The sequence below is a fragment of the Heptranchias perlo genome, chromosome 41 (assembly GCF_035084215.1).
Source record: "Heptranchias perlo isolate sHepPer1 chromosome 41, sHepPer1.hap1, whole genome shotgun sequence".
Taxonomy (NCBI): Eukaryota; Metazoa; Chordata; class Chondrichthyes; order Hexanchiformes; family Hexanchidae; genus Heptranchias; species Heptranchias perlo.
The window spans coordinates 3,552,058-3,576,646 of NC_090365.1; the positions used below are offsets into that span (position 1 = coordinate 3,552,058).

At 44.0% G+C, this 24,589-nt stretch overlaps 1 protein-coding gene across 1 annotated transcript; it reads left to right on the forward strand.

Annotated features, from left to right (window-relative positions):
- The first annotated feature begins 1,548 nt into the window (after positions 1-1,548).
- LOC137305951 (alpha-soluble NSF attachment protein) lies at positions 1,549-24,232 on the forward strand. The gene is made up of 10 exons (XM_067974921.1): positions 1,549-1,701; positions 12,666-12,745; positions 14,041-14,157; positions 15,632-15,678; positions 16,944-17,021; positions 17,725-17,780; positions 18,761-18,845; positions 19,921-20,025; positions 20,752-20,871; positions 23,148-24,232. The coding sequence occupies exons 1-10, from the start codon at positions 1,604-1,606 to the stop codon at positions 23,247-23,249; spliced, it is 888 nt and encodes a 295-aa protein (XP_067831022.1). The 5' UTR covers positions 1,549-1,603; the 3' UTR covers positions 23,250-24,232.
- Positions 24,233-24,589: the final 357 nt, after the last annotated feature.

Below are 24,589 nucleotides of genomic sequence, written 5' to 3' on the forward strand. Positions count from 1 at the left end.
TATTTTGGTGTCCTGGGCTAATCAACATCACTAAAAAACGGATTACGTAGTCATTATTGCATTGCAGTTTGTGGGATCTTGCTGTGCACAGATCGGCTACCGTGTTTGCTACATTATAACAGTGACTACACTTCAAAAGCACTTCATTGGCTATAAAGCCTTTTGTCCTGGGGTTGAGAAAGGTGCTATATCAATGCAAGTCTTTCATTTTCCTGCCAGTAGATGCACTGCAGATCTATCACTGGTGGGAGGGTACAATTACGTTGTGACAAGTTATGTAGAATTACACTGAATATACAGCACAGAAACAGGCCATTCGTCCCATCTGGGCTATACCGGTGTTTAGGCTCCACACGAGCCTCCTCCCATTCTAATTACCTCTGCCCCCAGCTAGGTCAAATGAAAATTTCAAACCTGAAATTGATAGATTTTTGTTGGGTAAGGGCATTAAGGGATATGGACCCAAGGCGGGTAAATGGAGTTAAGATACAGATCAGCCACGATCTAAATGAATGGCGGAACAGGCTCGAGGGGCTGAATGGCATGCACATTGTTCCTATATTCCCACCCTGCCCCATATCCCTCCATTCCTTTCTGTCTCATGTATGCATCAAGCCTCCCTTTAAATGCAACAATGCAATCAGCTTCAACCACTTCACGTGGCAGTGGATTCCACATTCTCACTGAGCTACTTCCCATTATAAATTTGGACCTAGAAATTTATAATGACAAAAGTTGCATATGGAGATAAGATTTTTTAATAACTTATTTCAGATAAACTAGCTTTGCAGTTGAAGTTTCTTCAGAACCCTGGCAGGTTTTTGCTTTAACTGACAAAAGCAATGCAAATTGAATAGCTGATGACCGACAGGTCTGTCGTTGGATGTCTTTTTAAAATTTTACGGGGCCCCCCCCATGTCATCCCGACAGGTCAATAAACAGAGTCAAGTCAAATAATGATTTTTTTTTCCTGATCGAGGACGCATTCCAGTCCCTGCGGTGCCCACCGGCGGCTGAAAGCCTCAAGCGTTCCGGCAGGCTCCTTCTCCAGGGCCACCCGGGCGCGGAGAATGCCGCGGAAGAGAGGCAGAGCGACGGGCCGCGTCCAGCCTGGACCTGCAGGTGGCCACTTTGGCCAGGTCTGGGAGCAGAGCCACGAGGAGGCCCTCCGACTTCCCCGTCTCGCCAGGCGGCCAAAAATCAGGAGCGTGGGACTGAAGTGCAACCAAAACTTGAGGGAGACCCTGGAGAAGGAGCGCGCGGCGGCCTGGTGGGACGCTTGAGGCTCTCCGCGAACGGTGGGCGCCACAGGGACTGGAGCGCGTCCTCCACAGAAACAATAAAATCATGATTTGATTCTGTTTTTGTTTTGATTTTCTGCGGATAAAGAAATAAAAGTGTAAAATATATATCTATACACACACAAAAAAAACCCCAAAACTTGAGGAGCCCCCTTTAAATAGTGGAGCCAGTTGTGGTGAGCACCGGATCACGTGACTGGGGGGGATGGCGACGCCCACGGCGGCTTCAAAAGGCGGAGGAAGTGACGTAGGACCCGGGGTAGGGTCAGGTGGTGCGGGGAGCTCGAGCGGGCGAGTCAGTCATGGACAACTCGGCCAAGGAGCGGGAGGCGATGGGCCTGGTGGCCGAGGCCGAGAAGAAGGTCCGGTCGGCGCGCTCCTTCATGGCTTCTTTGTTCGGGTGAGCGGCTCAGAGGGACCCCCCCCGGGGGGGCGGGGTGTTTGGGAGTGAGTCGGGGCGGCCATTGTTGACACAGGGCCCGAGGCTGCATCTGGTTAATAAACCCTGACCTGGGGGGGTTAGTGTAGGGCCTGGTTAATAAACCCCCGACCTGGGGGGGTTAGTGTAGGGCCTGGTTAATAAACCCTGACCTGGGGGGTTAGTGTAGGGCCTGGTTAATAAACCCCCGACCTGGGGGGGTTAGTGTAGGGCCTGGTTAATAAACCCTGACCTGGGGGGTTAGTGTAGGGCCTGGTTAATAAACCCTGACCTGGGGGGTTAGTGTAGGGCCTGGTTAATAAACCCTGACCTGGGGGGTTAGTGTAGGGCCTGGTTAATAAACCCCCAACCTGGGGGGGTTAGTGTAGGGCCTGGATAATAAGCCCTGACCTGGGGGGTTAGTGTAGGGCCTGGATAATAAGCCCTGACCTGGGGGGTTAGTGTAGGGTCTGGTTAGTAAACCCCCAACCTGGGGGGGTTAGTGTAGGGCCTGGTTAGTAAACCCCTGACCTGGGGGGTTAGTGTAGGGCCTGGATAATAAACCCCTGACCTGGGGGGGTTAGTGTAGGGCCTGGTTAATAAACCCTGACCTGGGGGGTTAGTGTAGGGCCTGGTTAGTAAGCCCTGACCTGTGGGGATTAGTGTAGGGCCTGGTTAATAAACCCTGACCTGGGGGGTTAGTGTAGGGCCTGGTTAGTAAGCCCTGACCTGTGGGGATTAGTGTAGGGCCTGGTTAATAAGCCCTGACCTGTGGGGATTAGTGTAGGGCCTGGTTAATTAAACCTGACCTGGGGGGGTTAGTGTAGGGTCTGGTTAATAAACCCAAGGGCTGAAAGTAGATAACTTTCTTAACCAGTATGTTTCTGGCCCAGTGAGGAAGGAGGCATTGCTGGGAATGAGGTGGGCCAAGTGGAGCAAGTGTCAGTTGGGGAGCAGTGATCATATTATCAAAGTTTAGAATAGCTATGGAAAAGGACATGGGCCACTCTGAAGTAAAAATACTCAATTGGAGGGTGACCAATTTCAATGGAATGAGAACAGATCTGGCCTGAGTAAATTGGAATCAAAGATTGGCAGGCAAAACTGTATTTGAACAGTGGGTGGCCATTGAAGAGATGGTTTGGGTACAGTCTAGGCATGTTGATGTGGCAGAAAGGTAGGGTAACTAAAGCCAGAGCTCCCTGGATGACAAAAGAGATAGTGATTAAGATGAAATGGAAAAAAGGGGCATATGACAGATGTCAGGTTGATAAAACAAGTGAGAACCAGGCAGAATATAGAAAATTCAGAGGGGAAGTGAAAAAGGAAATAAAAGGGGCAAAGAGAGAGTATGAGAATAGACTGGTGGCCAACATAAAAGTAAATCCAAAAGTCTTCTACAGGCATGTAAACAGTAAATGGGTAGTAAAAGGAGGGAGAGGGCTGATTAGGGACCATACAGGAGATCTTCTCATGGAGGCAGAGGGTATGGCTGAGGTACTAAAAGAGTACTTTGCATCTTCCTTTACCAAGGAAAAAGATGCTGCCAGAGTCTCAATAAAGGAAGATATAGTTGAGATACTGAATGGGCTAAAAATTGATAGAGGTACTTAAAGGCTAGCTGTACTTAAAGTTGATAAGTCTCCTGGTCTGGATGTAATGCACCCTAGGATGCTGAGGGAAGTAAGGGTGGAAATTGTGGAGGTACTGGCCATAATCTTCCAAACACATGTAGATATGGGGACGGTGCCAGAGGATTGGCGAATTGCAAATGTTACATGCTTGTTCAAAAAAGGGTGTAAGGATAAACCCAGCAACTAGGCCAGTCAGTTTAACCTCAGTGGTGGGGAAACTTTTAATTCTGTCCCGGATTATCGTTTCTGCAGTCACTTGGACGAGTGTGGATTGATTAGGGAAAGCCAGCACGGATTTGTTAAAGGCAAATCATGTTTAACCAGATTGTTACCTCATCAAAAAACTGAGGGTAGCTGAGGGCAATGCAGTTGATGTGTATATGGACTTTCAAATGGTGTTTGATAAAGTACTGCATGGTAGGCTTATCAAGATTGCAGCCCATGGAATAAAGGGGGCAGTAGCAACGTGGATACAGAATTGGCTAAGGGACAGGAAACAGCGTAGCAGTGAACGGTTGTTTTTCGGACTGGAGGGAGGTGTACAGTGGTGTTCCCAAGAGGACTACTGCTTTTCTTGATATTAATGACGTGGGTGTACAGGGCACAATTTCCAAATTTGCAGATGAGACAACTCGGAAGGGTAGTAAACGGTGAGGAGGAGAGTGATAGACTTCAAGAGGATATAGACAGGCTGGTGGCATGGGCGGACACGTGGCAGATGAAATTTAACGCCGCGAAATGATACATTTCGGTAAGAAGAACGAGGAGTGGCAATATAAACTAGAGGGCACAACTCTAGAAGGGGTACAGGAACAGAGATCTGGGGGTATATGTGCATAAATCATTGAAGGTGGCAGGGCAGATTGAGAAAGCGGTTAAAAAAGCATTCAGCATCCTGGGCTTTATAAATAGAGGCATGGAATACAGAAGTATGGAAGTCACGATGAACCTTTATAAAACACTGGTTCGGCTCAACAGGAGTATTGTGTCCAGTTCTGGGCACTGCACTTCTGGAAAGATGTCAAGGCCTTAGAGTGGGTGCAGAAGAGATTTACTAGAATGATTCCAGGGATGAGGGATTTTAGTTAGGTGGGTAGACTGGAGAAGCTGGAGGAGTTCTCCTTGGAACAGAGAAGGTTGTGAGGAGATTTGATAGGTGTTCAAAATCATGAAGGGTCTAGACAGAGTAGATAGAGAAACTGTTCCCATTGGCAGAAGGGTCAAGAACCAGTGGACATAGATTTAAGGTGATTGGCAAAAGAACCAAAGGTGACATGAGGAAAAATGTTTTTACACAGCGAGTGTTAGGATCTGGAATGCACTGCCCGAGGGGGTGGTGGAGGCAGATTCAATCGTTGCCTTCAAAAGGGAACTGGATAAGTACTTGAAAGGAAAAAATTTGCATGGCTACGGGGATAGGACAGGGGAGTGGGACTAGCTGGATTGCTCTTGTATAGAGCTGGCATGTACTCGACGGGCCAAATGGCCTCCTTCCATGTAACCTTTCTATGAAATGGTGGAGGATGATACGTTGAATGTGGAGGCTGGTGGGGTGGAAGGTGAAGACAAGGAGAGACCCTATCATGGTTCTGGGAGGGAGGGTAAGGGCAGAAATAGGACAAATGCAGTCAACTGCAGTGGAGGGGACTCCTCGGTTGAGGAGAAAGGAAGACTGGTGTGGAAGGTGAGTAGTTTAAATGTGAAATTTAACAAGACTGATTCAGCACTAATTGGCACTTTTATACTGGCTGTGTCAATAAGCACAAACTGGCTGTGCTGTTTAGCTCTGGTGACATTCTGCACCAGTGCTAGAGTTCCATTAAATGGAAGAACTTGCATTGTATATAGTGCCTATCATGACCTCAGGATATCCCAAAGTCATAGCCAATGAGGTACTTTTTCAGTGTAGTCACTGTTGTAATGCAGGAAACACGACAGCCAGTAAGGTCCCACAAACTGTGATGAGACAATGACACATAATCTATTTGTGATGTTGGTTGAGGGATAAATATTGGCCAGGACACTGGGAGAACTCCCCTGCTCTTCCAATATTGCCATGGGATCTTTTACATCCACCTGAGGCGCGATGGGAACTTGGTTTAATGTCTCAACCAAAAAATGGCACCTCAGTGCAGCACTCTCAATACTGCACTGAAGTCAGTCTCTTGTGTGCTGAAGTCTCTGGAGTGGGACTTGAACCCACAACCTTCTGACTCAGGTGAGAGTGCTACCCATTGAACCAAGGCTGACACATTTTGTAAGGTAGCTTTAAATAGTGTCTTCAAAGTATGTTAGAAATACAGGCTTTTAAATCTTAACCTAAAGTGAAACCTCTGCATTTTATGTCCTTGGACTGAAATGATTGGCTGAAGATTTGTCAGAAGAGAGTGGGTTGTGTGATCCCGATTAAAGGATTTGGGGCAGTAAAAACATCTGTTGCACAATATAGCAGATGTAGAATAGGTGGGAGCTAAATCTCCTTGCTCACTTTCAACTGCCTTTGCTTGAGAAAGGGAGTGAAGCAAAAGTTGTCTTTGCACTCTATGGGGATCCCTTGCATGAGGCTGGAGTGCACAAAGGGGTCCCTAATGTCTCCGATTTCTGCCCCACTATCCTGACTATTTGTTGACTTAGTAGTATGGTATGCCTGTTGCATTGTCTACAGATAATTGTTTCTGCAATGATACTTTTTGAGTAACTGACATTCTTTGGAAATTAGAATTTGGGTTTCTGGAAGTGTTGCTATTTGCAGGAGCCTCTGACACGTAAAGCTTAAGAACCACTCGTAGGTGATTTATAATTAAAAACACATTGTACAGATAATTTTCTAAATTATTGCCTGCTGGCACTGGTGAACAACTTGTTAAAAGTCCTGTTGAGAGAAGTGAACAATTGTGGTGCCATGAACACTGTCTTGATAGTATGGGAGTTACTAATATTGAATGCACTTAATCCAATGCTACTCAGTTTTGTTCTGGAACTATATGGTACACATATTGCATCATTGGTTGAACAGCCCATTGCAGCAGTATAATCGTGTACTACATATTTATTGTGCTTTTTAAGTTTGCAGTGTGTGTACATGTAGCAACCCTACCCACTTAAGTTAATACATTGCTTCTAAATTACATGGTTACTAATATACTAATGGTAATACATACAACAGCAGTTGGAGTCACCACTCGTCCTGTTGTAATCGTCATGAAGTATTTGTGTTCCATGAAGATTGCATCTAGTTGAAGACAAGAGTCATGGAATAGTCTTCCGACTCTGCAGTGCTGTTCCCTTGTCCATGTTATTGGGACCTATGAGTAGGCCAGAAAACAATGTGAATTGCTTTTGAAATGTTAAATTTTGTCTGATTACCTTTGAAGTGCTTTGGGACATTTTTCTATGTTAAAGATGCAATATAAATAAAAGTTATGAATCTGGCCATTTTAACCTCAATGTGCTTTCAACAGTACAGATGAGCCATGGATATGAGTGTATCTTGTAACCCGATTTGTAATTTGCTTTCAATTTCGTACTGGGTCCACCTATTTCTGAAATATGCATCATATCCTGTAGCTGCTCATCTGGTCTGTGTGCAGTTGGTTCAGAATGGCCACATCCTTCAGTGTTGCAAGCAGACAGTAACTCCCTCTTGTTCAGTTTTGTGATAGGATTATTCTGTGGTAATACTGAAACAACGTCTTCCATTTGAGCCTCTATAAAGCCATGATGGTGATTTTAAATGTAACTTTTTGATGACGTTCTCTAAACCACCACTTGAACTTGACTAAAGTTGTTAGATGGCAGGTGCTGATCTCAGACTCATACCCACATACAGTGATGCAGGGCTGGCAGAGTTATACTGACTACCCAAGGATAGCCGAGTTCTGGGCATCTGTTCTGGGCACAAGATGCAGAACTTCACTCGCCTGCAACCGAATGCTAGTTACATTTTAGTGTCCTGAGGGGAATTTACTGAAGACTTAAGAATTTTCTAGTTGATCCACTGAATTGACCAAAAACCATGTGAACTTGACTTTAGATTTCTTGGAAGAAATGGGGGAAAGTGCAATTGCTTTTAGCGCCATAGTAGTACATCCAGCACCCGATTTATGGGCTGTGTGCAGTCAGTGGCAGAACCAAAGTAAACTTACAGAAATTGCTGATGGCGAGGCAGACCTGCTTTTTACTGGACCCTTCCTTCTACCAGTCCTAGAAAATGCAGCAAGTTAAATCCATCCATGGTTTCACCTTTCCCTAGCTCTAATCTCCTCCAGAGCAACAACTCTTTCCCCTCCCCAACACTCTGTTCCTGACTCTGGCCTTTTTTGTGTCCCACTGTTGGCAGGCATGCATTGAGCTGTGTAGGCCCCACACTCTGGAATTCCCTCTCCAAACCCCTTTCCTCCTTTTTTAAGACCCCTTTTAAAATCCATCTCTTTGACCGAGCATTTAGTCACCCTTCTAATATCTCCTCGTTCATATTTTCCCCATTGCTTCTTCAAAGTGCCTTGGGTCATTTTTCTACATTAAAGATGCTATATAAATGCATGTTGATGTCCATTATCCAGCTAAATTTGACGAGCCACTTTAACTTTCAAAAAGAGTGCCAAAGCACTTTTGGAAATATCTTCCTAATTGTGAAAGTAATGAAGGAGGCCGGACCTGTGGGAATCTCTCGCAGAGGCAACGTGTCCCTTCTCCCCCGTTGACTCTTGTGCTTTCTAATAAAGCATGCCGTGATGTTTCCCAGATGAGCTCTCTGCAGAGGCTGCAATGTTTAATTATGAGCTGGTGCCATTTCCTTTGATAAATGCTTGAGCAGCATTATTTCTTCGTGTCGCTGTGATCAGCCATTTTGAGCTTGTTATTTTGTCTGGATTGCCAGTCCCTTGGCTCAGGCAGTCTCATTTGGAGCTGGCATTTTTTTGCTATCAAAGTAAAAATGAAAGTGTTTATGCGTCGTTAACCTAGCTAAGAATGCAGGCAGGAAATATCCTACTCCTAGCCCTCTGCCAACACAGTTGTGTAATCTGGTGCTGCCTAAGTGGGCTGGGGTTTGACCTCCCTGTCTGCTCTGCTCAATGGTAGCAGTCTCTCCTCCTACATCAAGGTTGTGGATTCAAGTCCCACTCCAGGAACTTGAGCACATAACCTATGCTGACATTTCAGTGCACTGTTGAAGGTGCTGTCTTTCAAAGGCCCTGTCTACCCATTCAGGTGGATGTAAAAGATCCCATGAAGAGGAGCAGGGAATGTCCCAATGTCCTGGCCAGCATTCATCCCTCAACCAAACAGTAATTGCTCATTTATCGCATTGCTGTTTGTGGGACCTTACCTTGTGCAAATTGGCTGCTTCATTTCCCTACATTACAACAGTGACTGCACTTCAATTAGTACTTTGGCTGTTAAGTCCTTGACATCCCAAAGTCATGAAAGACACTAAATGCCAGTTTGTTCTCTTCCATTCATTCTTGGATAAGTAGGAAAAGCCTGCAGACAGCTTTTAGTATCCCATTGACTAACCTGCTGAAAGAATGGATTTGATGGGCCGAATGGCTGCCTCCTGTGCTGTAACCTTTCTATGAAAATTACTTTCAGGAACAACTGAGAATAGTCCTAATTTCAGTGATGTATCTTTTTTAAAGTAGGAGGGCACTTGGGAGCAGTAATGGAACTTCCAGTTGCAAGTGTATTTTGTAATGCTTTGCCTAACAGTTTATGGTCAGTTGCTGGCTGAGTAGTTGGCAGCTTGAGTATTTATTTCTTTCTGCCCTCTATCAAAATCCTTTGAACTTGTTGAGCTGGTTTAAGAAAAAATGCCCCTCCAGGAATATGATGTGCCAGTGCAGTGTGGCACAATTAATTTCTTCTCCCTCCAACTTGCAGAGTAGGATAGGATGATAAATTATTCTACGCTTTTCTTGAATGCCATTCATGAAGGAAAATTCCAAGTAACAAGCCCAAGTTAACTCTTATTGTGGTAAATACACTCGACCTGGTGAGCTGCAGTAAATATTCAGGAGCAATGTGTTCAGATCCATTGTCTGTTATGGACTTGCTTGCTGATGCTGGAGGCACTGTGTAAATACTGCTTACCCTAGTGGGAACAATTTGTTGTCTTGCATCTGGCTTCATATTCTGCCAGGCGTTCAGTAGTAAAATGCATGCAGGTCGGCATTTCTCCCTAGTGGGGCCCCTTGTGTGTCTCAATGGAATCAGATGGTCCTTAAGGATATAAAAAGCATGGGAGTTGCAGAACTGTTTGCTCTCAGCCCTGAAGCAACAGCTTCTGTAATCCTTTCATGTTCCATGTGTGTATCGTGTAGGGCCAAAGTCGGCCTTAGATCCTGGTATGTGTTTTTAAATATTTGTATCTCCTACAAAGGATGCAAATAACTTCAAGCCAAATTTAGCTTCTGTTGACTGGCTTGGGGTCTGGTAACAAAGAACTTGCATTTATATAACTCCTTTCACCACCTCCGGGCACCCCAAAACACTTTATGGCCATTGAAGTTCTTTTGCAGTGTAGTCATTGTTGTAATGTAGGAAACGCAGCAGCCAATTTGAGCACAGCAAGATCCCACAAACAGCAATGAAATAAATGACCAGATAATCTGTTTGTGATGTTGGTTGACGGATAAATATTGACCAGGACATGGTGGAGAACTCTCTCTCCTGCTTTTCTTCAAAATAGATCTTTTAAAATCCATTGAAGTGTCAGCCTGAATTATGTGCTCCAGTCCCTAGAGTGGCATGTGAGTCCACAACCTTTTGACTCATTTATGCTAAACTGAGGGAGGAATAAAAATTGTGAAAACGGCAAACTCAAGAAATACTGCTCAGATCAGTTTTTCACAATTTGTAATTCTTCTTTTAAAAAGTCTATTTGATCTATAAACCACTGCTTAAAAATAAAGGACATGGGAGTAAAAGGACTTTTTAGAATTCAGAGGCAGTGTCTCATAATGGTTGTAATGTGTTGATCTTCAAAATGTATAATGCTGGTTCGGCCACAACTGGAGTATTGTGTCCAGTTCTGGACACTGCACTTCAGGAAAGATGTGAAGGCCTTGGGTGCGGAAGAGATTTACTAGAATGATTCTAGGGATGAGGGACTTTAGTTACGTGGATAGACTGGAGAAACTGGGGTTGTTCTCCTTGGAACAGAGATGGTTGCGAGGAGATTTGATAAAGGTATTCAAAATCGTGAACGGTCTAGACAGAATAGAGAAAGTGTTCCCATTGGCAGAAGAGTCAAGAACCAGAGGACACAGATTTAGGGTGATTGACAAAAGGTGACATGAGGAAAATCTTTTTTACACAGCAAGTGGTTAGGATCTGGAATACACTGCCTGAGGGGGTAGTGGAGGTAGATTCAATTATGGCTTTCAAAAAAGAACTGGACAAGTACTCGAAAGAAAAAAATTTGCAGGGGAAAGGGTGGGGGAGTGGGACTAGCTGGATTGCTCTTGCATGGAGCTGGCATGGATTCGATGGGCTGGAATGACCTCCTTCCATGCTGCAACCTTTCTATGATTAGGAACTTCCTATAATGTCTGAGTATTTTAGGAATGTGGTGTAGGATCCATGTTTGCCATCATGGTGTGGAAGAATTATCCAATATGTACTTTTCGTCTGTTTGATGATGGATTAATTATATTGAAGCTTTGAAAGCTTATTCACTTTACTCTATGCTAGATGTTTTTAGCACCAGTTATACATGGCTGAGAAATAAAGGGCCTTATTTTGATGGGATTGTGGGGAAGGAAATGAGTTCTCTGCTTCTATAGACCTCTTAGAAATGCAAACATCACGTCAGGGGTGTGTGTGCACTTGCTTGTGAGATGACTTCACTCCCAATGCGACTGGTTCTTATTTAAACAGGTTGGCTTTAATTTCTAGTGGACAAAGGACTGATTATCCTTCAATTACAAACACACTGACTCGGGCTGCATTTGCTTGCTAGTCCTTGTGACAAGGAGTCCATTGTACCGGAATGTGTTTCTTTGTGCAGTTCTCAATTAACATTCTGTGTACTAAGCATGTTACTGATTAGGTAGCATCTTTGGATCATTCGGCTCACTTTTAAGGAGCTGTTTTGTGGTGGATTATGCAACTTGAATATATCTGCATTTGCCACAAGGAATAGTGATGAAATGTTAAATGGCCTGAGGGTTGTAGAGTTGGTCAAGAGTTTATGACCACAATGCCTTACTCTGTTTCACAATCAAGGTACTGCCAAGTGGAGGTAAAATACCGCCCAGGTTGAGGCAATACTGTGGTGTGCTGTCCTTGGCTGCTTTTGAACAGTTGGTTAAAGAGTAGCATTGGCCTGTGAGCTGGGGTGCGATGTGTGGCATTGAAGAGGTGATTATTAAATAATTAAAGTAACATTGCCATCTACGTTTTATTTAAAAAGTTATACAGAAGTGACATGACCAATAAATAGACATACGGAGTTATCAAAAGGCATTTACTAAGCAAAGTGTGTTTTGCGGTCGCAGTGTGGAGGCTTTTTTGTTTTAAATCTTCAAGGTGCGGGATAAAGGGTGTTGGTGGGAACTGAAATACTTTCCATTTTGGCCACCCTATTCTGATCAAGTACTCCCAGGTCAGATACGCTGCAATTAGATGGTGTAAAGCTTCCTCTACCTTAATGAGTTCCTTCTGACCCACACTTCAGAACAAAAAAAGGCTTGCCTTTCACAACCTCAGCATCCCAAAGCTCCTTACAGCCAACAAAGTGCTTTAGAAGTGAAATCATTATTGTAATTTAGGAAACATGGCAGCCAATTTGCACACAGCAAGATCCCACAAACAGCAATGAGAAAATGACCCGACAATCTGTTTGATGGTTGAGGCATAAATATTGGTCATAAATACTGGGGAGAACTCCCCTGCTTATCTTTGAAAAGTGACATGGGATCATTTACTTCCACCTGGGAGGGCAGACTTGGTTTAATGTCTCGTCTGAAAGACTGCACCTCTGACAGTGCAGCATTCCCTCAGTACTAGCACTGAAGTATCAGCATATGTTACACACGCAAGCCTCTCGAGTGGGGCTTAAACCCACAACCTTAGAGGCAATAGTACTACCACTGAGACAAGGCTAGACGAGTCCCCTGCATTAGTGCAACATTTTCTTGTCTCTAACCCGAACCATCTTGTGTCCTCTCCTTAGTGAGGCTGCTAATTTGGGGCGGTCATCAGTGGTTGCCGGTTTTGATACTATATTCGAGTTGAAATCACCACTAAGTTTCTTCCCCCTCATCACCTGGTCCCTGTCATGATTTTAACTACTTCTTCCTTTCTGTCCAGGGGATCTTCTAAATTAGAAGAAGCATGTGAAATGTATGCCAGGGCTGCTAACATGTTTAAGATGGCCAAGAACTGGAGTGGTAGGTACAGCTGTTGCCAAACACCTCATTTTAGACTGTTGTGTCTGCACCGGCCTTATCTTGTGAGCATGTTCTAGACTGTGACATTGCCTGGCCCTTTTTCAAATTACGCTTGTGGGTTCAATTACAGTAATGAAGATAAGTTGGTGCACAGCTGCTGTACCAGGAGCAGGGGACCTGTTGGAACAGGTACAAATATGCTCATATCAAATTTACATGGCAGTGGATTTGATTGTTTTCCAAGGGTGAGTTGTCATGGGGGTGAAATGCCAAGAATCTGTGGTGCTGTTGGCTACAGAGGGCACCCAGTGACCTGGTAGACACTGCATGTTGATACTTAATCACCTTGATGTGAAACGGGCATGAAGTTCGGGGAGGGCCTTTCCCAGTGATCCTTCACACCCTGGATCTGTGGCCGGTGACTTTGCCAAGCTCACACCCAGGAGCCGGCCCACAAGGAGCTCCTAATGGATCTCACTGTTCTGATTGAGGCTTTGAGGCAACAGTCCTAAAAGAGCCTTTTAAAAGCCTCCAGGTTCACCAAATTCAGAGTGGACAGGCCAGAAAATAAATATAAGCGCAAACAGGACTCGAGTTCCCTGGGCTTCGAGGGCCCGATTGTCAGGGCTACATGTTGGACATTACATAGAACAGACATTTGGCGATTGGTAAGAGCTGTCTCTCCTCTGCTCCATTCAGAATGGAGATCAATTGCCAGTATGTTAGTTTAATGTCCAAGCCATTTCATTTTTTAAAAACACTAGTGCCTGTATAGGTTATTGCCATTTTGATTTAGCATGGGTGAAGATGCTTGGCTAGTTCAATTTATATTTAATCAGACATCATTCCCCAAACTCTTCCTGGCCTTATACCAGGGTCATTGTACAATCAGCAACGAGGCCCTTTTACAGTGTAGGTTCTGGGAGAGCAATGCCAAACTGTGTGTTCCTCTGCTCTCAACATTTGAATTCTGCTGACACACTCCTGCAGGCTGATTGGATCCGTGGAGTAGGCAGATAAAGAATGACATGCGAGAGTTGGGAGTTGACAGCACCACATTAATCTCAAAGCATTTTAGGAGGTGCCAAAAGTGGCCTGGCTAACACTCTACTAGGCTCATTCGAATCTGTCCCATTTCTCCCTTGTGTGTATATAATGCACCAAATATTTACTGAATTATGTGCAATCTTTTGTCGAGCACACAGCTCATGCGTTCACTGTATTCGTTTTATTTTTCATGGTCAGCATATACTGAGCATTTTACACACACCTAATGTTTGTGCATTTTTCTTTAGCTGCAGGCAATGCTTTCTGCGAGGCAGCTAAGCTTCATCTACACTTGCAGAGTAAACATGATGCAGCTACAAACTTTGTGGATGCAGGAAATGCCTTCAAGAAAGCTGATCCTCAAGGTAATTTTTTTCATCCTTAAATTACAAATTAAGATGTTTGCAAAGTGAGGAAATGCAGAGTGACTCGAATTGAATTAATTCTAAACACTCAAATCACTTAAAATTGTAAGTCACTCTCATTTTAAGGGTTCATTTCAATACAGTTGTTTTTCTTACTGTGTCTGAAATGTGGAAAAGGTGCAGTACTTGGTTTTTGCACAAATAGTTATCTACAGTTGGAAGCTGTTTAATCCAGACATAAGTGGAAACAGATTTATGGCAATTAATTGATCGTCCCACCTCACCAGCCACTGCTGACTTATGTTTATATGATACACAAACCAACCGACTGTAAGGCCTGACTAGTCTACTGGCATGCAGGCAGAGCGAGTCCCGGTTTAAAAACATTATTTTTGTCTGTTTACATACCAGTACAATAGCCAAGTCTCTGAGCTGATTGAAATGCTGAAAGGCTGGAGAAGTAGCTGAGCTTGCACAGAACAGTAATAGAGGAGAAAGCTGTTCTATCAGCCTGTAAACAAAGCTATCTATTGGAGGGGTGGGACTCATATCTTGATAAAACCAAATATCAGGGTTGATCTATAGAATGCATTGAAGGAAATGTGTTCCTAGCGAGTCATTCTTGTATTTTTATCTCTTTCACCATTTTAAAAATAGGGGAATACTTTGAATCAAAAGTAATCCTCCCTTGCCCCATGACCAAAATTTTCCTTCCCTTTTTAAAGTGTTGAGAAAAGTTCTGTTTCGATAGCTAATCTCAAACCAAACCTGTGCAGTTAACTTCAATAAGTGTCACAGAACTGCTGTATTTAGTTGGTAATTTGACCAATATAACATCACTCTACTTATCAAAGTGGAATAACTGCAACACTACCTGAACTTAACATTGAGATTGTAGTCAAGAGAGATGGTGTCCTGAAGCTGGCTCTGTACAATCTGTGGAGCAAAAGGTTTATTTAGGAATGTGCTTCTGGTGCATTTGACACTAGCCTCTTTATTTAAAGGATAAACCTGAAGAGAAAAAGAGCGCTGCCACTCCAGTTGGCAAGTTAGCTGCCACGTCCCAAATAAACTCTCAATCTGTTCCTGCAACTTGCTGCTTTGTTCTAGAAAAATTCACATGTTGCTGAATTACAACGTACAAGCAATGTTCCCTTAAACGGTCACTGCCGTTTCTGAATACATCTCAGTTCATGTTGGAGGAGGTGGGGAGAAGGGAGTGGAGGACATGGCCGGCTTATCTAAATGATTGTACGCTCAAACAATACTAATTGGCTACGGCAGCTAAGCAGGTGATTCCTATTAGTCTGGTGTGAATGTCTGATGCAAATTTTCTGCCAAGTCTCTATTGTGCGAATCAGGATACAGGCTGACGTTAAAAGGTAGGGGGGAGAGTGAAAAGGGGGTGTAATTTTTTTGAATTTGCCTAAATTTATTTTTTTAAAGTGTTAATATTTGTGTTTCTTTTTTAAAGAGGCCATTAATTGTTTGAACAGGGCTATCGAGATTTACACAGATATGGTAAGTCACTGATTCAAATACTTGTAATGTGTTAAAATAAACTGCATTGCAGGCGCGTCCAAGCTTTTTGTCCAAGTGACCCACAATCGAGACAAAGTTCAAATCCACATTCCCATTAATTTGCTGATATATCAAGTTGCTGATGCTAATAGATCTTGGTTCTGATTTTATTATTCAGCCACCAAAATGGGAATGGTGTTTAGAACATCCCTTTCCAAAACTCCAGACCCCTGATTTCAAACAGAAGGTATCAGTGTGCAAGAAATGTGAGCACAAATAGAATTGAGTTGCCTGGGCTTTGAGGGCCAGATTGCCAGGTGGTGTATGTGACCGATCAGCTGTGGTTTGGACCCCCTTTTTGTATTCAGCTACTATAAGGTGGGGGGGGGGTGGGTGGAGAGAATCTATTCCATAATGAAGCCAGGCCTTTCTGCTCCCTTTCCTGTACCGTGTTGCCTTGCACACTCTCCAAATTTTAGGAGATTAGAGGAATGCTTGCTGTCTGACTACCTGAAAAACGAGCATCAGTTGTGACTCCGTGGGTAGCGCTCTCCTCTGAATCAGAAGATTGCGCGTTCAAGCCCCCACTTTAGAGACGTGACCGCAATCTGGGCTGACCCTCCAGTGCAGTACTGAATGAGTAAGAGGTGTCATTTGCATGAGACGTTATACTCAAGGCCTGGCCTGCATGTTCAGATGGATGTAAAGGATCCCATAGCACTATTTGGTGTCCTGGCCAACATTCCTCCTTCAACCAGCACCACCAAGACAGCTTAACTGGTCATTTTGTCCTTTGTTTATGGGACCTTGCTGTTTGTTTATGGGATTATGTATTAACACACCAAAGCACTGTGTCTTCACTATTCAATGTGAATTCATAATGTGCAGATCTACTCACAAATGGGGTAACTGCCACCAATCATTTACTGAGATTAGTTGATTTTTAGCCATTATATTATGAGGCCCGTCCAACAGACAGATCTCTCAATCCGAAAGTAAACTTTGAGATTTACTAAGGATGGGAAGGCATGTTTTTCTAAGTCTGTCAAAGTGAGCAAATTCCATTGAGCTTGCAGGCCGGCACCATAAGCACTGGCCTCGTGCAACATTAAAGCAGTTTTTAAGTACATGTGTAGGTCCAGGTCTGATATTTGTCAGTGTTTTTTCTGTTCCCAAAAATGACTTGCATCTCATTCTGTTTTGTTACCTCATTCCGTTTTCCTGAGTGTTGGTTTGTTTGTGACACCAATTTTGTATTTGTTCAGGGTCGGTTTACAATCGCAGCCAAGCATCACATATCAATAGCAGAGATTTACGAGAGTGAGCTGGTGGACATTGAAAAAGTAGGTATCAGCTGTCGTGTGGAGGGTTTTCTATTGAATTTACTGTTTGTGCTGGCCTTACTTTCAAATGTTTGGCGCTCATTAAAATGAATTGCCACATAATCCGATGGGTTAGCTGTCTCATTCCTTGTCCTTTTAATTCTTGCTTTTACAACTTGTGGAGGTAGAAGGATCCTGGATGGTTGGTTTTTATGTACCATCTGTATGTCCTAGCAGATCAGGAAGGTCGTCATTCTGTTATCTGGATATTGTAATGGTTGTAATGTGAAAAATATTGAGGTGCTTTTAGTGAGGGTGGGGGGGATTGTTACTCTGGGGTGTACTTCCATACTTCAGGTGCTGATCACTGACCAGAGTGTCACCCAAGCGATCATTCTTCACATGGAATTGACAGTGGGTGTCAACGGGCTACTCGACTGTAGTGGTCATGATGGGAGAATCCATTTTGTCCTCGCCCAAAGTCCCTGTGTTGGTTTTTATATTTAGCCTCCATGTCGTTGAGAAATATGAAATAAGAAATGGACTGGGTTATTGCTAAATCGGTTTCAAAAACATATCTTTCAATGGTAGAATTTGATACTGTTCTAGTTCTGTCTGTGAAATGAATGTTCTCCATGTGATCAGTCAAGGTTCAGATTTGTTTTCATTTTGACGAATAGCCCGTTTTTCACAAACATCTTCACAGCATGGCTTTCCTTTTCAGGCAATAGCACATTATGAACAGGCAGCCGATTACTACAAAGGTGAAGAATCCAACAGGTTAGCGACGCTTTATCACTAAGTAAATTCACAATGGGATGGCTCGGGACTGGTGCCTCATCCTTATGAGTTGGAGGTTTTGGGTGTAGCCATACTGTTTCACCAACTTTATTAAAGTTGTCTAGTTGCCACACTTAGTGAAGCATCTTGCTAAAGGGGAGTTGTGGAACAGTCCTGTTTGCTGTTGGTCTCCTTGCTTCCCCCCCCCCCCCCCCCCCCCCAAATACCTATTTTCATGGGCCAGCCTAGATGGTTGAGTGTCAGCAGGTTATTTTAACTTGGAATTGCAACTGAGCCCAGTCTTGCCCTTGCACACTTCGAGGAGGTCACTGGATAGTGGTGTAGCGTGAAGTCCTTGCGAACTTTCCCACAATCTTGGTCCTTCCTCCGAGCCCAATGATAACTTGTCACTTCACCAAACTGCTCTCCCAGCCTCCTGTTTTCTCTGCTGTTTTTAAAAAAAAAAATTAGCCAATTATCAGGAAGTCGGGTAGGGGGCAGCAGGGGACAAGAGGGAGCAAGCACCAGCGGAAGAGGGCTCTGCACTAGACTGGATTCTGCCAGTGGCCTCAACAGAAGCTTGCAAATTAGGTGGTTCTGCAAGCTGTACAATGGTCTAAATTGATCGTGAATTTTCTTTGCAAACTGTCTACAAACCTGTAAATTTTAATGCTTTATCGTAATAAATGTATAGAGTCATGCATTTTCTGCATACTAGTAGATCTCCTGTGGCATTCTTCACTGCCACCCAGTGGCTGCAAATACAAAATTGAGGTTTGTTTACATAGGGAATTCTCATTATAACATTACATAGGCATTTTCAGTGTTAAATGTTGACCTAGAGAGTGAACAAAAATAAGTGGTGTGCAGGCACAAGATTTATTAACTTAATATATAGATTTACTATTATGTTGGTGCAAAAATCCTGTAGTATATTCCTGAAAATATTTAGCCTGTTGGATGTGTTTTTTGCTCTGCAGCTCTGCAAATAAGTGCTTGCTGAAAGTTGCTACGTATGCTGCACAGCTGGAAAAATATACCAAAGCTGTAGAAATATATGAACAGGTGAGTTTATTTGGTTTCATCAGGAGGATATTTGTCTTGTAGCTGCATAATTCGGGAGAGCAGAATCATCCAGTTTTCATTCCAGTCTGAGCTCCCCTGATGAGTAGGTGGGTAAATGCTTTGCACCATACAGAGCAGCAAGTCCCAGGTTGGGTCTCTGCTCGGTGCTGAGTTAACTGATGTCAAGGCTGATGTCTGGATGCTCCAGTTCTTGGCAACCCTGAACTATTGAGGGATTGGGGTGGTGGGGGAGGGGGTGGAATCTACCTGTATTCCTACACCTGATCTTAATCCATTGACCCTTGCTGGAAATAGTCTGTGACTGATAAGGACAGGATCATCTCCCTTACAGGAAGGATGACCTGCCAACACTCGTTGCCAAGGCTCCCACTGGATGCTTGATTAAGGTGCCATGGAGCTGCTGGCTCTGTTGGAAGTGCAGCTCAGCACAGTCAGGAGGCGAGCAAGACAATGGTGTGGGTGGGTGGAAGGACCAAATAAAGTCCATCAAATTTTGGACTCTACTCAGTAACATTTTGCTTTCCAAATTGCAAAGCTGGGCAGTAAGTGTGTGGAACTTTGAGAACTGGTTTCCTCTGAGTATCCCTGTAATCAATATTGTAAGGGTACTACTATTTTTATCTCTGTCCTCTTGTTTGTGTTTTTAATTTCTTCGTGCAAGATGCCTTTTGAATACGTTCACGAGGTGAATGTGGCTCCAATTTTGGTGAGGCTGGAGTAAAGGCTTTAAAAGTTGGGCAATGGGCTGGTCGGGATGGGAGGTGGGGGGAGATGACAGGACTGTTTTTCTTCCCACCCCCAATTCTGTCAGGCTGTGAAATCCTGTTTGCAGTTGATGTCTGGACTTTTGTCCGTCACTGATATGTAATGTAACCAGTATTGCTCTGTCTAAAATTGCCCACCAGCACCTTCACCCTGTTGTATTCAGTTTTGTTTTGATAACATGGGAAAAGATTGCCTCCTTCTCTCCTGTCTTCCCTTTCCACCCCCCTTTTTTTTCCAATTCACAACATTTAGCACTTGATTCTTGAGTTTATGCTTTTATACACCATAGGTAGGCACTACTGCAATGGATAGCCCGCTACTGAAGTACAGCGCTAAAGAATATTTCTTCAAAGCCGCCCTCTGCCATTTCTGTGTCGACATGTTAAACGCTAAGGTATGTTGATTCCAGAAAACAAGTCTGTTTGGTTGATGTTTCTGCCCGTGTGGTTTAGAACTGATGTAACTTAATCATAAAACTTTTTTGTAGGTGATTTAATGGTGGGGAGTATGGGAAATGCTGCCATTGTGTAGTCGGGGTGAGCCTGGGGAATAAGGTGCACAGTGAGATGTTTTATACCGTATCCTGTGTTTATAACTGACTTGGGAATGGGGGGGATTTGAGGGGTGGGAGTTTTTAAAAACGGTGGGGATAGAATTTCCTGGGGGGGGGGGTGGTTTCCCCGTGACCTCCTGCCGTACATTTGGCAGAAGATTAACTAACCCTGGAGAAACGGCGGGGAAGTGCGACGTTCCTCCAAGGTGTTTCCCCCCCAAAGTTGCGGCCGGAGATTGGGAGAACCCCCTGCGGAAATCCCAGGCGGATGAGTGTCATCAACATGTACGGCGCTGTCCTTTTTGACACTGAAGAGGTTCTGCCTGTGTGTGAGCTCGAGAACTGGGCAGTTTTGTTAATCAGATTAACTTTGTTTGGAGAGATGTGAAGACCGGACTAAAACCCCAGGCCCTTGACTGGTGTAATGAAGATGGAGGGTCCGGTTCTTCCAACAGAGTACCCACTCGCTCCCGTCATTTTTTGGTTTGCTGCTGCGTTCTGAGATATGCCTCTTTGTACCCAACCTTTGTCTAAGTGTTTCTCATCCTGGATTAAATCATGCTTCAGTTGGCAGTGTCGAAATATGAGGAAATGTTCCCGGCCTTCTCTGATTCCAGGGAGTGCAAACTGGTGAAGAAACTCCTGGATGCTTTCGAGGAGCAGAATATTGATGGTTACACTGATGCAGTAAGTGTTGAGATTTCAAGCAAGTTACCCAAATTTAATATTAACTTAACACCATGCTGCTAGCACGATATTAATGCTTGTGCAATGTCAGGTGATTTTGGTCAAAAATTGTGACCAGTGCTTAGATAACAGGTACAACAGTGGGTTCCAGTTCATGCTGGGATCGAGTTTTTTTTTCTGCACCAGTTCAGTCCATGAATTTTGTTTTTGCGGGGGGTGGAAGGAATGAACAAAGACCTTTTTTCCCATCCCTAAGCAGTATAATTTCTGCAGTCAATGTAATGAGCAGAGTCCCTTCCCCAGACATCTGGTTTTCTGAATAGCTGCTGTAGTGTAGTGTCACATGGAGAAACAGGCCATTCGGCCCACTTGGTCTATGTTGGCATTTATGCTCCACATGAGCCTCCCACTCTACTTCATCTCACCTATCAACATATCCTTCTATTCCTTTCTCCCTCGTGTGTTTATCTAGCTTCCCCTTAAATGCATCTGTGCTATTCGCCTCAACTACTTGATAGCAAATTCCACATTCTCACCATTCCCTGGGTAAAGAAGTTTCTCCTGAATTCCCTGTTGGATTTATTAGTGACTATCTTATATTTAGGACCTCTAGTTTTGGACTCCCCTCAAGTGGAAACATTTTCTCCGACTACCCTAAAAAAAAAAAGCCTCTTCATTATCTTGGACCTCTTTAAGGTCACCCCGCAGCCTTCACTTTTCTAGAGTAATAGAGACCCCCCCCCCCCCCAGCCCAGTCCTCGGCTGCCTTCCTGATGTGTCAAGATTGAGATTGAAGAATCACAGGTGCAGCCTGCCCAATGCATTGCAGCTTGTGACAGTTTGCTCTCCCCAGGACATGGCTGTTGTTGAAATGGATGAGCAGCTTCCCAGTTGGTCATGGCAATAGCGAAGGTCACCGGTTTGATCCTGTGCTTTGAGTTAGCTGATTGTCCTGAGGTGACAGTAAGGTTGTTCCAATTAGCACCAGCACTTTAGTTACTCTCTAGCTCGGAAATCAGTCCTGATTGCTTTCTAGTGACTACCCATTAGAAGTGCTTATTGGTTGACAACTGGGCTTGGTTGTGATGTCTACCATGATGGAATAGCTAGCACTTGCTGTCAAAGCTCACCTGCAGAATGAGTAAATTGAAATGAATATACTAAGCATCGGCTTGGTTCAGTGATGGCACTCTCGTCAAAGGGTTGTGGGTTTGAGCCCCACGTAATCTAGGCTGACACTTCAGTGCAATACTGAGGGAGTGCTACATTTTCAGGGGTGTTAAAACCAAAAATGCACCAGCCAAGATTCTAGGAGAGCTCCCTGCTCTTCAAATAGAGCCATGGATCTTTTCCATTCATCTAAACTGCCAGATGTAAAAGATCCCATGGCACTATTTGGAGAGTGTTAGTTCTCCTGGAGTCTTGGCTGGTGGGATTGCCTACATAAGACTACAGTTCAATAATAAAATGCAACAATTTGGAAGGTCCTGTGGACATGAGATGCTATCTTCCTTCCCATTACAGAGCCAAAGATGCTGATAATGTAACTTTTAATGTTGAAATTGTAATGTCTTCCTTAATGGGCTTTCCACCTAATGGGGCCTGTGCCAGAATTTAAATTTTACATGATTCCAAATTCTGATCTGCAGAATTCTCAACCAGAAAGTATGAGATTGACTCAGTGTTGCCTAGTAACTGATCACATTCTAACCAGGCCAGTTGGAAAAACTGCAGACTAAAACAGATTTCAGCCTTTGTACATCTGTCTATTTATGCTAACAGACACAACTGAGCTCAGAACCAGCTAACTGGAGACATTCCATCTGTTGACCATTGATCTGAAATGACAGCACCCTCTAAACGCACCGCTGTTGATACTAAGGCATACAGAAGGGAAGGTCAGGTTTGATCCCTCATCTCTGCTACGTTGGCAAGCAGTGGTGCTACAGTTAACCCCGAGGGCAGGGAGTGAGGATGAGTCTCTGTTCCTGCTCCTGATCACTATCGAGTGGACCCTCCCCCCCCCCCCCCCCCCCCCCCAAAACCAGATACTGGATGAGGGCCAAATCGATCTTGGCTGTAATATCGCTGTCTGAACTTGTGTGGAAAAATGGCCAGTTAGGTGAGGTACCACATAACTAGAGATGGTGGAACTGTACCCCAAAATGAGAGATTTCAGGGAAAGAAGGACATTTTTTTAATAATCAATAAGAACATTCCAATGGACATCACTGGGTGAGAGAAAATATTGAAGCCTACCATTCTTCCTTTTGCAGGTGAAGGAGTACGATTCCATCTCACGGTTGGACCAGTGGTTGACTACGATGCTTCTACGTATCAAGAAGACCATCCAGGGAGAAGAGAGTGATTTACGTTAAGGGGCAACTTTTTTTTAAAAAGTCTCAACGGTCATAACTAGGTTTGGTGGGGGTGGGGGGGGTAGAGATGGTTTTTGATGAAACATACACTGCGAATCAGAAAAGTGAAGGAACATTCCAGAATTGGAAGTGTTTGAACAATTTTGCATTTATTCAGGAAGGCAATATTTTCGCTTGCAGATTCGGCTGGCTGGCATGAACTGTTTTTAAACCAATCTGTTGTAAACCATAGATTCCCCCTTTTTTTCTCTTTCTCGCAGAAGTCCTGTGTGTATAAATGCAATTTGCCTGTTAAATTTATGGCATTAACTTGGTATGTAATAAAACTGTAGATATTTAAGTTAACCCAAGATGTAACATGAATATCGAGAGACAGAATGCAGTGATTGCCTTACTCGCTCTGCGCAGTTTACCAGCATGCATTATGCAATTGGCTAGCTTGACCGCTGTCCAGCAGCCCCTGCCGAAAAGTGACTGCTGACTAAGGACAGGATGAGCTTTAGTTGTGGTGCCTTCTGCAGTCGAATAGTCATCTGACGTTCCCTATCTAAGCTCGCGTGCATTCCTGCTGGGATTGGTTAGCCCAGAAAGTAAGCTAATAGTTTTGTCAGGGAGGGGTCTTTGACACGTGGGGTGGGGGAGGGGGGTGTTATACTGGTACCAAACTAAATTATATACATGTTTTAACCTGAATTTTCTTGTACACTACTCAGCAGGTGCTGTTGACTGTTTTAAGTGCTTTCGGGTGTATTTAGAGTAGCGTTTGTCGCAGGCTGGTGCAGACATGGCATCTCATTAGACGGAGAGCTCTGGGATCTAAAAGGATCAGCTCCCAAGGAAATGTAGATTCACTGAACAGGAAATCTGGTGGGAGGAAGATTGCTGTTTTACACAAGGAAGAGTGTTAGAAGTTTAGCTAATTATAGCAATTGTATAAATGAACGATCACATTTTTAAATCTGAATAAACAAAGTTACACCAAACTTTGTTCTTGTCACTTTGTATGTCTTGTATCTTTGCTGGAGTGTTTAGTTAATTCTTACCCACAAGATCTTTAGTTCAGAATCTCACATTGAAGATTCTTAGATCCTGTCTGTACTGAGACCTGGTCTGTACTTGGTCAGCTGGACCAATTGGGAATGTTGCAATTGGGCTCAGTAGCCCTGGGCAAGGGCAGGGGGGGGAGGAAAAGGAGAGAACGAGCCAGGGCTACTGCTCCCGGGGACTGTGATTGAAAGGTGAGAGTGTCAAGTGAAACTAGAACTGGGCTCAACTGTGACCAACTCTGTAATGGTGTCACACAAACCACTGTCCAGCTCTTGAGAACGGCCCGGTGAGAT